General features: G+C 47.5%; 1 protein-coding gene across 10 annotated transcripts in view; it reads left to right on the top strand.

Annotated features, from left to right (window-relative positions):
- The window catches only part of LOC141097940 (cyclin-dependent kinase 11B-like), a 112,155-nt gene extending 98,513 nt beyond the window's left edge, over positions 1 to 13,642 (top strand). For all 10 annotated transcript variants that reach the window (XM_073585477.1, XM_073585474.1, XM_073585472.1 and 7 more), the window contains 7 exons: positions 6,085 to 6,190; positions 6,633 to 6,754; positions 10,096 to 10,203; positions 10,516 to 10,632; positions 11,084 to 11,232; positions 11,351 to 11,540; positions 13,323 to 13,642. In XM_073585477.1, the coding sequence (XP_073441578.1) occupies positions 6,085 to 6,190; positions 6,633 to 6,754; positions 10,096 to 10,203; positions 10,516 to 10,632; positions 11,084 to 11,232; positions 11,351 to 11,540; positions 13,323 to 13,415 (885 nt within the window). In that variant the 3' untranslated portion in view covers positions 13,416 to 13,642. The remainder of the gene's footprint in view (positions 1 to 6,084; positions 6,191 to 6,632; positions 6,755 to 10,095; positions 10,204 to 10,515; positions 10,633 to 11,083; positions 11,233 to 11,350; positions 11,541 to 13,322) is intronic.
- The last annotated feature ends 4,356 nt before the right edge of the window (positions 13,643 to 17,998 follow it).

The following is a 17,998-nucleotide window of genomic DNA, read 5'->3' as shown; positions in this document are numbered from 1 at the left end:
AAGAACTCTGTGGCTGAAATCTTGGGGAGAAGACTTTACGATTCCCTTTCAGGGAAATTATTATTTGGCTCAGCTATGGATGATATCCTAGAGAAAGCCACTGATAAAAAGTCGCCTCCGGAACACAGCCGTTAAGCAGCTTGAGGCCGGACCAGAATGGGAGACCAGCAGGCAATTACACAGTCCTCCCCCCTCAATGCCTAAGAATGACATCCTTGCAGGCGCACCTCCAAAAATCCTTGCTGTCAGACATAAAAACACTTCTGCAAGCAAGAACGATCTCGGTTCCACAACAGAAGATAGGCAGAGGCCACTACTCTCGCCTCTTCGTAATTGTAACCCCTCAGGCTGCAGTCGACAGGTGGCGTCCGCTAAGCAGCTTGAGGCTCGGCTGGGACCAGAATGGGAGACCAGCCCGCAATCACGGGTCATGCATTTAACAATCCCCCTCATAGGACAAAATTGTGTATTGGCCACAACAGACTGAGGGACGCTTTCCATCACATCCCAATTCATCCAGACCACAGGAAATTCCTCAGGTTTGCGGTTTCCCAGGGTCTCCAGGTCAACCACTACCAGTTCAGTGTCCTGCCGTTCGGGGTGTTATCAGCCCCTCGAGTGTTTACCAAGATAATGGCAGAGGCAATGATCTGCATTTGCCAGCAGGGGATTTGCATTGTCCCATACCTAGATGACCTTCTAATAATGGCTCCATCTATATCTCGCCTGAACTAGGACGTAGAAAAGTCCCTGGAGATTTTACAGTCCTTGGGTTGGATCCCCAACCTGGAGAAATCAGACCTTCTTCCTTCTTCAAGGAAGAAGTTCTTAGGGATACTCCTGGACTCAGGAAAGCCAACATTTTTCTTACCCAGGGAACACAACTCGACTTTGTTCAGAGGACCTCCAGGTTCAGAGACCAGCGAGCACCAACCCTGAGAAACTCAATGTCCATCCTAGGTTCGCTTACAGCGTGCATCCAAGCTGTTTCCTGGGCTCAAGCCCATACTCGCATCCTTCAGTCCTATGTACTCCGGTGTTCGAAGAAGTATCGGAATACTCTGACCAAGAGAACCCCTCTTCCTGGTCATGTGAAGGCGTCTCTCCTATGGTAGCTGGACTACCAGACCCTCCAGCGGGGCGTCAGCTGGGATCAGCTCTCCCTGAAAATCGTCACCACAGGCGCCAGTCAGAGAGTCTGGGGTGCTATAGTGGAGAAATCACACTTCCAGGGGGTATGGCCCCCAGACGTCAGAGCCAGCTCCTCAAATGTGAGAGAACTGAAAGCTGTAGAGGAAGCGTTGAAAGCAGCGTCAACCCTTGTCCAGATCATCATGTATGTGTCTGCTCAGACAATGCGACTACAGTGTCACACATCCGACACCAAGGAGGCAAGAATTTTTTTCTTGGGCAGAGAAACGTCTGTTGTCCATATCAGCGGGCGAACTTCCTCGGCAGGAAGGATGTTCATTCCAGGGAATGAAGCCTAGACCAAACAGTATTTTTGTCTCTGGTGTCAAGGTGGTGAATTCCCGATGTGGACCTTTTTGCCAGCGGTCAAAACGCAAAGGTGGAAACATTTTTTTCCCTCAGTCCCACCGACGAAGCATGGGGAGTAGATGCCTTCTCCCATCTCTGGCAGTTCGATCTGGCTTACGCCCTCCCTCCAATTCCCATAATAGCGAGAACACTGCAGAAGATACGGGCAGAACAAGTCTCTACAATCCTAGTGGCTCCCTTGTGGCCAGGGAGAAGCTGGTACGGAGCCCTACGGAACATGGGTCTGGAAGGCCCAATACTTCTGCCTCAGAGGGCCAGTCTCCTTTACTAAGACCCTCTACTGCACCCAGACCTGCACAGAATGAACCATGCGGCCTGGCTACTGAAGCCGAAATTCTAAAGGCTAAAAGGCCTTTTCGAGAAAGTGATCCAAACTCTACAGGGCCACCGGCCATTCTAGGTTGAACGTGATGAATGCCATTTACGGGAAGGTTTGGAAAAAGTTCTCAGCTTGGTGTTCCCCAAGTGCCCCAGACCCCTTCCATCCTAATATCGCACAGATCTTGGAGTTTCTTCAAGACGGCTTAGTTCTAGGGCTCACTCCTAGCACACTAAAGGTTCAGTTGTCAGCTCTTAGTTCATTTTACGATCAAGATTTGGCAAGCCATCGATTGGTCAAGCGATTCATGACCTCAGCAACTAGAATTCGTCCCAGACTCCATGGTCAGGTTCCCCCCTGGGCCTCGAACCTAGTTCTCAAAGGCTTGACCAGGGAACCGTTTGAGCCACTGTCTTCCAAAGTCTCTGAAAAACTTAACACTAAAAACTGTGTTTTTGGTAGCAATCACAACCGCAAGGCGCATAGGAGAATTACAGGCCCTTTCAATACAGCAGCCATATTTGAGCATCACGGAGGATAGCATCATCCTAAGGCTAGATCCCTCCTTTATGCCTAAGGTAGTCTCGAACTTTAATAGGTTCCAGGACATTGTATTGCCTTCCTTCTGTACAAACCCCTCCAACATGAAAGAAGTCTTTCACACCCTCAACGTCCATAGAGTAGTTCTCTCCTACCTCCAGCAGACAGAATTGGAGGATTGACCAGAATTTATTCATTCAAATTTTCGGTCGGAATAAAGGCAAAAAGGCGGCAAAAAATACAATCACGGATTGGATCAGGCAAGCGATCAGCCTTATCTACTCGCCACAGAACGTTCCTCCTCCTACATCTCTGAAAGCCCACTCTACACGTTCAGTATCAACATCGTGGGCAGAAAGGGGGAACGCATCCTCGGAGCAGATATGCAGAGCCGCCACCTGGTCGTCTGTCCATACATTCACTAGACATTATATACTAAATTTCAACAGGGATTTAATGTTTGGCAGGCGTGTTCTGCAGGCTGTTGTCCCTCTCTAAGAAATTAGTTGTTGGTATTCCTCCAATGTGGCTGTCGTGGAAGGTGACTAGAGAAAATAGAATTAGTCTTACCGGTAATTCGGTTTCTAGGAACCTTCCACAACAGCACTAATTTTCCTCCCTATCTGATACTCTTATTGGATGATTCCTGCAATTTGGTGGTAACTATACATGCTAGTGTGTCCAGGAAAAACACTGGTGGTAGCAGGAAGGGGAGGGTTATTTAACCTCTTGTGCATTTCCTGTCCCCCATTAGGGCGGGGAGACATCCTCCAATATGGCTGTCGTGGAAGGTTCCTAGAAACCGAATTACCGGTAAGACTAATTCTATTTTTTCCTCCTCTCCCCTTGATTCCGAGAGTCGTGAAGAAGATAAAGGTGGAAGAAATTCCCATAATACTGGTAGCTCCAGACTGGCCCAGAAAGGCCTGGTACATGGAGCTGTTGAACATGCTCATGGACACTCGCTGGAGGCTTCCAGACCGTCCAAAACTTCTCTCACAAGGCCACCTCTTCCACCAGAGTTCACAGTCTGAGTTTAATGGCATGGCCGTTGAGGTCACAGTCCTGAGGGAGGCTGTTTTTTCCCATCAGGTCATTCAGACCATGATTAGGGCAAGAAAACCAGCATCCTCGCGTATCTACCACAGATACTGAAATGCCTTCTTTCTTTGGAGTGAGGACAACAATTTAGTCTGTCTTTTTCACTTCCTTCAATCCAGGGGTTTCTACAAGCGGGTCTTAACTCTCAACTATCCCTCCATACCCTAAAGGATCAGGTTTCCTCTCTGTCAGTTCTTTTTCAACGAAATGTGGCTTCTCGTTCCCAGGTAAAGACTTTTCTTCAAAGAGTCGCCAACCTGGCACCTCCTTATTGTCCTCCGTTAGATCCATGGGATTTTAACCTTGTCCTTAGCGCACTCCAGCATGCTACTTTTGAGCCCATTCAAGACATTCCATTTATTCTCCTGTCATGGAAAGTTGCCTTCTTAGTTGCCATTACATCCATCAGGAGAGTTTCTGAGTTACACTACCGTGTGTGATGCGAGAAACTCGCAGGAGTCTCTCGCATCAACAACCGGTGCTGCCGCAGGCACTCGGGATCGGAGCTGCGTCTGCATGTATTTCTAGCATCACACACAGTAGTGTGATCCCGGCCTTAGCGGCATTATCCTGCTGTTCTCCTTTCCTGATTCTACATGAGGACAAGGTAGTTCTCAGACCCGTTCCTTCTTTCCTGCCTAAGGTGGTCTCTTTTCACATTAATGAAGACATTGTCCTTCTATGTCCCTCTCTGATCCATCCCCTGGAGAAGTCCCTCCACAAGTTGGATCTGGTCAGAGCTATCCCAGTCTACCTCTCAAGGTCTGCTTCCTTTCGCCTATCTGATGCCCTATTTGTCATTTCTGAAGGTCGTCGTAAAGGAGCTTCTAGCTTCCAAATCCACTATTGCCCGTTGGATTCGTTCGACAATATTGGAAGCATACCGCGTTCAGGACTAACAGCCTCCTCCGGGGGTGAAGGCCCAATCCACTCGGGTGATGGGGCTTCCTGGGCAGTTCGTCACCTGGCTTCAGCTTTACAGATTTCTAAAGCCGTGACCTGGTCATCTTTGCACACTTTCACAAGGTTTTACAGGGTTCATACCCATTCCTTGTCTGCTGCAGGCAACGGTTACGCATTGGCTGACCTAAGTTTTCTTTGCATTATTTCTGTTCCCACCCTTGGGACGTCCCATGGTTACCTGTGTCCCCCAATGAAGCAATAAAGAAAGAGAGGATTTTTGGTACTCGCCATAAAATCTCTTTCTTGGAGCCTTCATTGGGGTACTACTTTTGGGCCTACGTGCTTTGCTGTTGGGTTGATACATATGTTGAGTTTTTGATTGCTTCTCCAACTGCTTTAACACTAACTGAGGTACTTGGTGCCTCTCGGTGGGTGTATACTTTTGAGGAGGAGCTATTTTTCCTTTTTTGCCTAGTGTCTGCCTCCTAGCGACAGCAGCATACACCCATGGTTACCTGTGTCCCCCAGTGAAGGCTCCAAGAAAGAGATTTTACGGTGAGTATCAAAAATCCCTCTTTTTTTTTCCCCTTGATAAACTTTTATAGTTCAACTGCTGGCATGGTCCCTCATCCCAAAAACATAGATGTGGTCACCTAAAGTCCTTCTCCATAAAAATCAATGAGGCATTTGTCAAATGGGCTACATGGAGTGCCCGTTACTAGGGATGAGGTGTCCGTGCTCCCATTGACGAGGCGCCCGCGCTCCCATTGAATAAAGCGTCCGCGCTCCCGGGGACTAAGCGTCCGCGCTCCCGGGGACTAAGCGTCCGCGCTCCCGGGGACTAAGCGTCCGCGCTCCCGGGGACTAAGCGTCCGCGCTCCCGGGGACTAAGCGTCCGCGCTCCCGGGGACTAAGCGTCTTCACTCCGGGTTTCAGTAGGAGACTAAGTTGGCAGATCTCAACCTTTTCGATTTTTTGCCAAACATAGTATAAAGATTGATTGTGGAGAAACCATTTTAGCAAAGACAAATTGAGCTTATCTCGCCCTCCTTGGGTACATCACTGAGCCTCCACTTCTGCTGTTACTGCCTGCAGCTCTGACAACACTGCAGCGAATTGGCGAGTTAATTTGCTCTTCTGGAGTTGACAGCATGAGCCGCTGAGTTCGGTGATTGGTTGCTTCAGCTTTGTCAGAACTATAGACGATGACAGACACAAGGAGCATCAGCAGAGACTCAGCCCTGGAACCAGGGGAGGGTGAGTAAAGACAAGTGTTTTGTTTTTTGCACCTGAGATATATACATGGGTTTCGCAAAACCAGAAGATAACCCCTTTAATATTCTCTTTCTCGGGACACACAACCTTGGTTTCTCGACAGTTCCCACCAGATACGATCGTTCTGCAGCCAACGAGCTAAACCAGTTTTAGCTTAGAGTCAGTTGGAGATAGAAATGGTACATGTTTTTTTATTGTTCCCTTTTTCTGTTTTAGGTTGGGCTTACAGGCTTGATCATCGCGCTGTTAACCTACATTAGGAGGGAGAATAGTGCGTCGAAACCTAAGCAGCAATGTACTATTGAGAGATCTTGCTAGAAAATGTTTGTTTTTTTCTGCCGCTGTCACTGTGTCCTGATACTTGAGCTGATTTCCTTTTTTCCTAGGAAATCGTTGTTGGGAGCAATATGGACAAAATCTACATTGTCATGAACTATGTGGAGCATGATCTGAAAAGCCTCATGGAGACCATGAAACAGCCTTTCCTACCAGGTGGATGAATACATGGATTTATTTATATATACAGTATATTACTTTGTCACTTGGGAGATCTTGTTTCTAATGACTGTCCGTCTCTGCAACCAGATCTCTAAATGGTTGCCATTTATATTTATACAATTCTGAATAACCGTGGCCTCAGTACTGGAGGCTGTAGTCATCTGTCACTGATGTCCTCCATCTACACAGGCAAAAAACGTCCCACAATTCAGTCCTGATGTAAACTGGAGCAAGTTTTTTAAAAGTCCTAAACTTCCCAGAATTGGAATTTAATTCCTAAAACTCTTGAACATGAATTAATCGCTGCAGTAAATCCTGTCTTCTTTTCTTTTTCCAGACGTCTGTTACTTATTAGTGGAGAACTGATTATTCCAATCAGATGTTATTTTAGTAATGTAAGTATAAAACTCTTTCCCCATCTCTTCTCTCTCTGCAGGTGAAGTGAAGACACTTATGATTCAGCTGTTAAGGGGCGTCCGACATCTCCATGATAACTGGATTCTTCACAGGGACCTCAAGACGTCAAATTTACTGCTCAGTCATGCTGGAATATTAAAGGTACGTCTTCTGCCTCGTCTCTATCCGGCCTCCTGGAAAAAGCCAAAGGAGGCAATGTGGCATGGTACTACTAACGATCAGCGGTGGTCACAGCACTTAGACCTCTGCCAAATACACATTGGTGACATATGGTAGTAATTAGGGGTTTCAGGGCTAGGACCGTCGGACACTGCTTTTTTTGGAGTTTTATGTGTAGATGAAGAGATAGAAACCTTGATATCAAAGTGCAGTAGTGTTTTATATCAACGACATAAGGTGCAGACATTGCTTTTCTTTAATGGGATGGGCTATTTCCATTTATTTCAAAAGTGCTGGTATATGAGATCCGTCTATCTTTTTGCACCCAATGATTTGCTTAATTACTGCATATACTCGTGTATAAGCCGACCCCCCCTAATTTTGTCACAAAAACTGGGAAAACTTATTGACTCACGTATAAGCCGAGGGTGCACAGTGAGTGGCCCCCAGATAATGCTGCACAGTGTGTGGCCCCCAGATAATGCTGCACAGTGAGTGGCCCCCAGATAATGCTGCACAGTGAATGGCCCCAGATAATGCTGCACAGTGAGTGGCCCCAGATAATGCTGCACAGTGAGTGGCCCCAGATAATGCTGCACAGTGAGTGGCCCCAGATAATGCTGCACAGTGAGTGGCCCCAGTTATGCTGTACAGTGAGTGCCCCCAGTTATGCTGCACAGTGAGTGGCCCCAGTTATGCTGCACAGTGAGTGGCCCCAGTTATGCTGCACAGTGAGTGGCCCCAGTTATGCTGCACAGTGAGTGGCCCCAGTTATGCTGCACAGTGAGTGGCCCCAGTTATGCTGCACAGTGAGTGGCCCCAGTTATGCTGCACAGTGAGTGGCCCCAGTTATGCTGCACAGTGAGTGGCCCCAGATAATGCTGCACAGTGAGTGGCCCCAGATAATGCTGCACAGTGTGTGGCCCCAGATAATGCTGCACAGTGTGTGGCCCCAGATAATGCTGCACAGTGAGTGGCCCCAGATAATGCTGCACAGTGAGTGGCCCCAGATAATGCTGCGCAGTGTGTGGCCCCAGATAATGCTGCGCAGTGTGTGGCCCCAGATAATGCTGCCCAGTGTGTGGCCCCAGATAATGCTGCCCAGTGTGTGGCCCCAGATAATGCTGCCCAGTGTGTGGCCCCAGATAATGCTGCCCAGTGTGTGGCCCCAGATAATGCTGCCCAGTGTGTGGCCCCAGATAATGCTGCCCAGTGTGTGGCCCCAGATAATGCTGCGCAGTGTGTGGCCCCAGATAATGCTGCGCAGTGTGTGGCCCCAGATAATGCTGCACAGTGAGTGGCCCCAGTTATGCTGCACAGTGAGTGGCCCCAGTTATGCTGCACAGTGAGTGGCCCCAGTTATGCTGCACAGTGAGTGGCCCCAGTTATGCTGCACAGTGAGTGGCCCCAGTTATGCTGCACAGTGAGTGGCCCCAGTTATGCTGCACAGTGAGTGGCCCCAGATAATGCTGCACAGTGAGTGGCCCCAGATAATGCTGCACAGTGTGTGGCCCCAGATAATGCTGCACAGTGAGTGGCCCCAGATAATGCTGCACAGTGAGTGGCCCCAGATAATGCTGCGCAGTGTGTGGCCCCAGATAATGCTGCGCAGTGTGTGGCCCCAGATAATGCTGCGCAGTGTGTGGCCCCAGATAATGCTGCCCAGTGTGTGGCCCCAGATAATGCTGCCCAGTGTGTGGCCCCAGATAATGCTGCGCAGTGTGTGGCCCCAGATAATGCTGCCCAGTGTGTGGCCCCAGATAATGCTGCCCAGTGTGTGGCCCCAGATAATGCTGCCCAGTGTGTGGCCCCAGATAATGCTGCGCAGTGTGTGGCCCCAGATAATGCTGCGCAGTGTGTGGCCCCAGATAATGCTGCGCAGTGAGTGGCCCCAGTTATGCTGCGCAGTGAGTGGCCCCAGTTATGCTGCACAGTGAGTGGCCCCAGATAATGCTGCACAGTGTGTGGCCCCAGTTAAGCTGCACAGTGTGTGGCCCCCAGATAATGCTGCAAAGTGTGTGGCCCCCAGATAATGCTGCAAAGTGTGTGGCCCCCAGATAATGCTGCAAAGTGTGTGGCCCCCAGATAATGCTGCAAAGTGTGTGGCCCCCAGATAATGCTGCAAAGTGTGTGGCCCCAGATAATGCTGCACAGTGTGTGGCCCCAGATAATGCTGCACAGTGTGTGGCCCCAGATAATGCTGCACAGTGTGTGGCCCCAGATAATGCTGCCCAGTGTGTGGCCCCAGATAATGCTGCCCAGTGTGTGGCCCCAGATAATGCTGCCCAGTGTGTGGCCCCAGATAATGCTGCCCAGTGTGTGGCCCCAGATAATGCTGCCCAGTGTGTGGCCCCAGATAATGCTGCGCAGTGTGTGGCCCCAGATAATGCTGCGCAGTGTGTGGCCCCAGATAATGCTGCGCAGTGTGTGGCCCCAGATAATGCTGCGCAGTGTGTGGCCCCAGATAATGCTGCGCAGTGTGTGGCCCCAGATAATGCTGCGCAGTGAGTGGCCCCAGTTATGCTGCGCAGTGAGTGTCCCCAGTTATGCTGCACAGTGAGTGGCCCCAGATAATGCTGCACAGTGTGTGGCCCCAGTTAAGCTGCACAGTGTGTGGCCCCCAGATAATGCTGCAAAGTGTGTGGCCCCCAGATAATGCTGCAAAGTGTGTGGCCCCAAGATAATGCTGCAAAGTGTGTGGCCCCCAGATAATGCTGCAAAGTGTGTGGCCCCCAGATAATGCTGCAAAGTGTGTGGCCCCCAGATAATGCTGCAAAGTGTGTGGCCCCAGATAATGCTGCACAGTGTGTGGCCCCATCATATTGCTACTGCCGCTGCCTCCGTTACCAAAAAGAAACCTTATACTCGCCTCGATTGCGCCCTCTGACCTGAATGTCACTGCAGAGGACGCAAGACAGCAGAGCGCAGGGACAGGTGAATATGCCTCCCCCCTGTTCATACTCACCCGGTCCTGGCGCTTGTGTCTGCATCGCAGCCCCTGCTTGTTCCATGTTGTTGGCGCTGCTCTTCCTTCCTGCTTCAGCGGTCACGTGGTACCGCTCATTAAATATGCGCATATTTAATGAGCGGTTACACTTGACAGCTGAAGCAGGAAGGAAGAGCAGCGCCGACAACATGGAACAAGCAGGGGGGCTGCAGAGGGTGAGTATGATCTCTGACACTCCCCCGCCCGTATATGACTCGTGTATAAGCCGAGAGAAGGGGGGGGGGGGACACTTTCAGCCCCCAAAAATGGGCTGAAAATCTCGGCTTATACACGAGTATATACGTTAATTGGATTTACTTGTGTTTTATTTTAACAGGTTGGAGATTTTGGTTTAGCTCGTGAATATGGCTCTCCTCTAAAGCCTTATACTCCCATCGTGGTCACATTATGGTATCGAGCTCCAGAACTGCTGCTAGGTGCTAAGGTACATATTGCTAAAAGGCTGATAGACTTTGTCACCTTTGCAACCATTTTTTTTCCTGTGCTGTAATATATCTAAAATCAGACAAAACATCTATGTAAATTGTACGCCGCCACTTCTTATTACTCTACTGAATATAGGTGGTAAGCGGCAGAATCGGACTACACAGGGTGTCCTTGTAGTTTGCTATGTGGAGGTCTATACATATGTCAGGACTGTTTGCGTGCTTCCATTAATAAGCACTAAAGTGTTGCCGGGTTGGACCTGGTTTTCAAGTCTTTTAGAATTTCACTCTTTTCGATCTCCTCTTGCCAGGAATACTCCACGGCCATAGACTTGTGGTCAGTTGGCTGTATATTTGGAGAACTTCTGACCCAAAAGCCGCTCTTCCAAGGAAAATCTGAGATTGATCAAATCAACAAGGTCTTTAAGGTAAAGTTGTTGGTTTTTTTTTCGTTATTTGTTGAAGTATCCTTGAGTTAAAGTATTATATAAAGGATCACATGATGGGTTTAGTGGTAATATCGCAGTGTAGGGTGCACACACAGCAGTGCTCTGCCACTACTACTGCCTGTACACAGCACAGAAAAGACGTAAAAAGGTATACAAACAATATAATGCATGTATCAGCAATATCTCATTGTAATGTGGATGCCGGACATTAGATGGTAATCTGCTCACTAATAGATCAATCGGAATTTCTTAGGCAATTGGATTGTTGCCCTTGCCCAGTCCACACGTTTCTACATCCAATGTTATGGAAGCCTAGTGATGAGTTACTGTGGGAGGAAGATTACCTTATGTATTTATTACCAATGCTACCAAGGCTCTTCTGGATACTGTATATAGTTGTCAGTCAGTTGGACCTTATTTCTTTTTCCAGGATCTTGGAACCCCAAGTGAGAAGATCTGGCCCGGTTACAATGAGCTTCCAGCAATAAAGAAAATGACCTTTTCTGAATATCCTTACAACAACCTCCGAAAGAGATTTGGGGCTCTGCTGTCAGACCAAGGATTTGACCTCATGAACAAGTAAGTATTTCATAGCTGGATATGATCTAGGTCTCCATTTATAGTGGAGAGAATCATTAGAAAATAGCTGTGACTTGTCGTTCTATCCCCCTAATAATGTTGTCTTGTGTCCCCGTAGGTTCCTGACCTACTGTCCTGCAAAACGAATTAATGCAGAAGATGCCTTAAAGCACGAATACTTCTGTGAGACCCCTCTGCCCATTGACCCGTCCATGTTTCCTACGTGGCCGGCAAAAAGCGAACAGCCGAGAGTGAAACGTGCCACAAGCCCTCGGCCCCCAGAGGGTGGACTCGGATACAGTCAGCTGGTAAGCTTGTCCATCCAGGACTCATATTCATTAGTACTGATCTCCTGAGAGAGGATGATTCAGCATTAGGAGATCCGAGCTAATATTAGTAATGGGGGCATTATTGTGGACGGTAGAAATTATGTGCAGAACCAAAATCTGAATCAAACTGCATGGATTTCATTGCAGAGATGCCATGGATTTACTACAGCCCAGCAAAGGGTAAAATAAGTTGTGTCGGTGAGCAAAAATTATACAGTTGTGGCCAAAAGTATTGACACCCCTGCAATTTTGATAATACTCAGTTTCTTCCTGAAAATTATTGCAAACACAAATTTTTTGTTATTATCTTCATTTAATTTGTCTTAATTGAAAAAACACAAAAAGAATTATCCTAAAGCCAAATTGGATATAATTCCACACCAAACATAAAAAAGAGGGTGGACAAAAGTATTGGCACTGTTTGAAAAATCATGTGATGCTTCTCTAATTTGTGTAATTAACAGCACCTGTAACTTACCTGTGGCACCTAACAGGTGTTGGCAATAACTAAATCACACTTGCAGCCAGTTGACATAGATTAAAGTTGACTCAACCTCTGTCCTGTGTCCTTGTGTGTACCACATTGAGCATGGAGAAAAGAAAGAAGACCAAAGAACTGTCTGAGAACTTGAGAAACCAAATTGTGAGGAAGCATGAGCAATCTCAAGGCTACAAGTCCATCTCCAAAGACCTGAGTGTTCCTGTGTCTACCGTGCGCAGTGTCATCAAGAAGTTTAAAGCCCATGGCACTGTGGCTAATCTCCCTAGATGTGGACGGAAAAGAAAAATTGACAAGAGATTTCAACGCAAGATTGTGCGGATGTTGGATAAAGAACCTCGACTAACATCCAAACAAGTTCAAGCTGCCCTGCGGTCCGAGGGTACAACAGTGTCAACCTGTACTATCCGTCGGCATCTGAATGAAAAGGGACTGTATGGTAGGAGACCCAGGAATACCCCACTTCTTACCCCGAGACATAAAAAAGCCAAGCTGGAGTTGGCCAAAACTTTCCTGAAAAAAAGCCTAAAATGTTTTGGAAGAGTGTTCTCTGGTCAGACGAGACAAAAGTAGAGCTTTTTGGGCAAAGGCATCAACATAGAGTTTACAGGAGTAAAAAAAAGGCATTCAAAGAAAAGAACACGGTCCCTACAGTCAAACATGGCGAAGGTTCCCTGATGTTTGGGGGTTGCTTTGCTGCCTCTGGCACTGGACTGCTTGACTGTGTGCATGGCATTATGAAGTCTGAAGACTTCATTCTCTTTTGTGTTTTTTCTTTTAAGACAAATTAAATGAAGATAATACCAAAGATTTTGTGATTGCAATCATTTTCAGGAAGAAACTGAGTATTATCTGACAGAATTGCAGGGGTGTCAATACTTTTGGCCACAACTGTACACCACGAGTCATTTTAATGCTGTGGATTTTTTATGCAGCATATGGATGACATTTTGGTAAAATCTCATCCAAAACAACCCTACTTAATCTGTGAAATGCTCCAGATTTGCTGCGTGAAAATTTATAGTAAATCTGTTCTTGCTTTTAAAGGAAAGCTCCCGGTGTTCATGCTATACGCATTGATGGAGGCATAAAGCATAGTGTGTACAGGATCTTACTCCAGCCACTTATCCAAGTTCTCACATTGCAGCTGTATAGTTAGTTTTCTGCATCCGATAACTAAACATGGCCTTGTCAATGATGGGCTTTCCATTCTGCGCTCGTGTGTATTGACCTTCATCATCGTATTCTCCTTTTTATTCCAGGGTGACGATGATCTCAAGGACACAGGGTTTCACCTTACCACCACCAATCAGGGGGCTTCTGCGGCCGGACCCGGCTTCAGCCTCAAGTTCTAAGTCTGCTGGAAATGAAATAGACTTTGGTTTTCCAATTTACAAACAATAATGATGTCGATGAGGATTCAGGTCCCAGGACCTCCAACACTATACAATACTGATGTGTCCCCCACTACGTCACATCATGAACGTTGTATTCCAGTGGAGGACCATGAGCAGTGACTGGCATCTTTGACATATTTATTTTTCTCTTTTGTATATTTGTAGAAATAAAATGCAGTTTTTAATTGTTTAGTTCACTTTTCTTTTTAACAAATTTACCCTGCAGTCATCAGTTGGAGGAACAGGCTCAGATCTTATGCTGTCGATAGTGATATTACAAAAGCTCGAGACAGTTGAAAAGTTTGCAGTCGGGCCAATAAGGGAAAATCCTCCTATGGAGCTTACAATGGGCTGATGGATATCGTTTGACGCAAGACTATTTTACCAATAAAGCCTGGTTATATTCCTGATTTTATGATTTTTCAGAGAGCATATATTGCAAAGAACCCAGACGGCTACTCCCAGCACCGCTGCAGGTGATTGACAGGTCTGTCACTATGGGAATGACCTGCCAATCACCACTTGCAGCGCTGGGAAGAGTCGTCCGGAGGCATGGCACCAGACTAGTTTCATATTCAGAACCTACACAATTTCAGAGCTTCCAGCCCTACATGAACCAAAATCCACAAAAGTATAATATAAATATATCTTTTATTGATAATCATATATAAAACACAATAATCGCAGTAATTACAGATGCAATGGTTGGTAAAAGGAGAAAAAAAATGACACCCTGAACCACTGAAAATGGACACTAGAAAATGCACAGCATAAATCCTAAAAATTACAATCCAGGGGAAAATAAGTAAACTGCAAGGTAAGCCTCACTCAATAAGTGTACCATTTCCACAAGGGAGCCTATACCCACAAATATGTCTATTCAAATTTCTTATCAAATGGAGTACAAAGTGTACCGAAGATAGAGGTTATTGACGGGAAATAAGGCTACAGAGGGATTGCAAATGGTGAGCAGAAATCCCCAGGAAAGGTGTATATAAAAGAATATCAGTCAAACTCAGATAAAGTAAGTCCGATTATTCAGATCATCTGATAAAGTGATAGAAACAGTGCAGATTAAAGTGCTTACCCATCTGGGCGAGTATATCGATTCCAGGATCGTGCCCCGACGCACGTTTCGCCAATATGGCTTCCTCGGGGGAAGTTTAATATTAAGCTGAATTTTAATAAAGTATATTTTCTCTGAGGATAGTTTCGGAGTAAAATATACTTGGCTGCAGTGGTGCATCCAGGATCTGCTTCATGCTACCAATGGTTTTGGCAACATGCATCAGATGACAGGTTCTCTTTAACTACTACTAACCAAAAATAAATTGATCTTTACTCTCCCCACAGCTACCACTAACAACTACCCCTGATTGTTCTTGACATGCTGTAATAGTGATGTCACTACTACAGTACGTGACCGCTGCAGCCAATCACAGGGTTAGTAGTCTTTAAGCCAACTACAGTGCTGAGTTCAATGATTGGCTGCAGCCGTAATGTGCTGTACTAGTGATTTCTGTAAAACTTTCTCCTATTTTCAGTAGTCACAGGCAGATGTCAGCTGTATGACTCAGCCGCCCCTAGCCGTGTATACAGGCGAGATAGTCATCGTAGGGCACAAAAGGATATTACTGTGGTGTTATATGTACAAAACAGTTCACCGTGGACATCAATTATTTACAATTTCTATCTGGCACAAAGTGTGCAGACTGGAATCTATTATATAGGGGGATTTAAAAAAAAAAATTAAAGACGTGAAATAATCTTGTATAAGGCCACATTCACACGTTCAGTATTTGGTCAGTATTTTACCTCCGTATCTGTAAGCCAAAACCAGGAGTGGGTGATAAATACAGAAGTGGTGACGTGTTTCAATTATACTTTTCCTCTGATTGTTCCACTCCTGGTTTTGGCTTACAAATACTGAGATAAAATATTCACCAAATACTCATGTGTGACCGTTGCCTAAAAGAAGAAAGGATCTCCCCGATGCTATAAGTGTGTCTGTACAAGCTGCAGGGAGAGCTTTTTGCAGCTTTTTCTGCAGCAGAGGGAGAAGCCTTCTGATACAGCAAGTTGCTTCTCCACAGCTTAAGCCCAGATCATTAACATATTTCTCCTTCGCCTCATTGGGGGACACAGATACTGTGGGGTGTATGCTTCTGCCGCTTGGAGGCTGACACTAAGTGAAAAAAAGAGGTTAGCTCCTCCTCCGTAGTATACACCCTTGCCCCTATTGCGGGCGGAAATCAGTTTTTTGCTTAGTGTCTTTCGAGGCACACATGTCTGTTTTCTCCAGACTTCTTTTTTTTTTTTTTCTCTTTTTTTCCATGAAGATAAGGCAGGGGCGCAGGATCCTATTGAAAGGGTCCGATCTCCCCAAACCAACAACGGGCGAGCACGTGTTGAGTATCGTCTCCACGTATCCTTTCCCGCACCGAGGGACATATCTGGGTTTTTTCCCCAGACATCTATTTATAGTGGTTTGAAAAAACCACTATATTGTAATCCGAACGCTGCTAACTTATTCTTCTTCTTATTATTATTAAGTTGATTTCCGCAATTAATGCGGCCCGAACCGCTACACGCACAGACTCCGTTGAGGTGTCGTTTCGAAGCCAGCGTCCATGAGAGGTGTGCTAAGTATTTTTCGTGTCGATCGGATTTGTAGTTTTTGAGCAATTTGCGTTTGAAAATTTTTTTTCCCGTCATTGGAATGCACTGTCTCCAATGCTTTTCAATGGGAAATGGCAAAACGTGCCCTGAGGCGATTGAAATAGCAGTTAAGCTCATTGATATGCGCAGGCAGACCCAGTTACTATGCCAACGCCTACGAACGTCACATGACGCCCCGAGGACAGAGCTTCTGCCACATAATATCAGCTCTTAAAGCGAAACCCACAGCACTAATGCAAATCTAGCTTCATCACATGACACATGCCCCTGAGAGAGAATGTGCGCCAAAGTGGATTTAGAAGAAGCCCAGTGAGCCAAACTAGCTCTTAAAGGGCCGACGCGCCAAAGTGATTGTTAAAGGGCCGACGCGCCAAAGTGATTGTTAAAGGGCCGGCGCACCAAAATGAGTCTTAAAGGGCCGACACGCCAAATCGAAAGCTGATGACCACAGGCTTCAAATGGGAGGCTGATCGACTCCCCCGGCCTCCAAATCGGAGGCTGATCGACCCCGGCCTCCAAATCGGAGGCTGATCGACCCCGGCCTCCAAATCGGAGGCTGATCGACCCCGGCCTCCAAATCGGAGGCTGAGCCACCCCGGCCTCCAAATCGGAGGCTCTTTGACCCCGGCCTCCCAAATCGGAGGCTGAGCCACCCCGGCCTCCAAATCGGAGGCTGAGTCACCCCGGCCTCCAAATCGGAGGCAGAGCCACTCCAGCCTCCAAATCGGAGGCTGAACGACCCCGGCCTCCAAATCGGAGGCTCTTTGACCCCGGCCTCCAAATCGGAAGCTCATCGACCCTGGCCTCCAAATCGGAGGCTGAGCGACCCCAGCCTCCAAATCTTACCCAGAGTGGCCCCACCCACCAAATCGGACCCAGAGAGGCCCTGCCCACCAAACCAGACTTTGAGGGGCCCCGCCCACCAAATCGGACCCTGTGGGGCCCCACCCACTAAATCGGACCCAGAGTGGCCCCGCCAACCAAATCGGACCCAGAGTGGCCCCGCCCACCAAATCGGACCCTGAGAGGCCCCACCCACCAAATCGGACCCAGAGTGGTCCCGCCAACCAAATCGGACCCAGAGTGGTCCCGCCCACCAAATAGGACCCAGAGGGTCTCCGCCCACAAAATCAGACCCTAAGGGGCCCCACCCACAAAATCTGACCCTGAGGGGCCCCAACCACAAAATCGGACCCTGATTGGTCCCAACCACAAAATCGGACCCTGAGGGGCCCCAGCCACAAAATCGGACCCTGAGGGGCCCCACACAAAATCGGAACCTGAGGGGCCACACCCACAAAATCGAAGCCTGAGAGATCCCCGCCAACAATTCAAGCCCTGAGGCACCCAGGCCAAGTAATTGGATCCTGAGGGGCCCCACCCACCAAATCAGACCCTGAGGCCAAAGTGGCCTCTGAGAGGCACTCACAGTTAAAACGGATCCTGAGTTGAAAATCTTGCAGGGGCAGCAGGCAAGTCTCTCTTAAAGGGGCAGCCCGGGCACCATTTCAAACCACTATCTGTACTTCCTTCAGGAAATACACATCTAGTTATTATTATTAAGTTGATTTCCGCAATTAATACAGCCCGAACCGCTACACGCACAGACGCCGTTAAGGTGTTGTTTCGAAGCCAGCGTCCACGAGAGGTGTGCTAAGTATTTTTCGTGTCGATCGGATTTGTAGTTTTTGCGCAATTTGCGTTTGGAATTTTTTTTTTACCCGTCATTGGAATGCACTGTCTCCAATGCTTTTCAATGGGTAATGGCAAAACGTGCCCTGAGGCGATTGAAATGGCAGTTGAGCTCATTGATATGCGCAGGCAGACCCAGTTACTATGCCAACGCCTACGAACGTCACATG

The sequence above is a fragment of the Dendrobates tinctorius genome, unplaced genomic scaffold, assembly GCF_039654945.1.
Source record: "Dendrobates tinctorius isolate UK_male_01 unplaced genomic scaffold, ASM3965494v1 ptg000086l, whole genome shotgun sequence".
Classification (NCBI taxonomy): domain Eukaryota; kingdom Metazoa; phylum Chordata; class Amphibia; order Anura; family Dendrobatidae; genus Dendrobates; species Dendrobates tinctorius.
The sequence above is the reverse complement of the archived record's forward strand: the minus strand, read 5'-3'. Positions and strand labels throughout refer to the sequence as shown.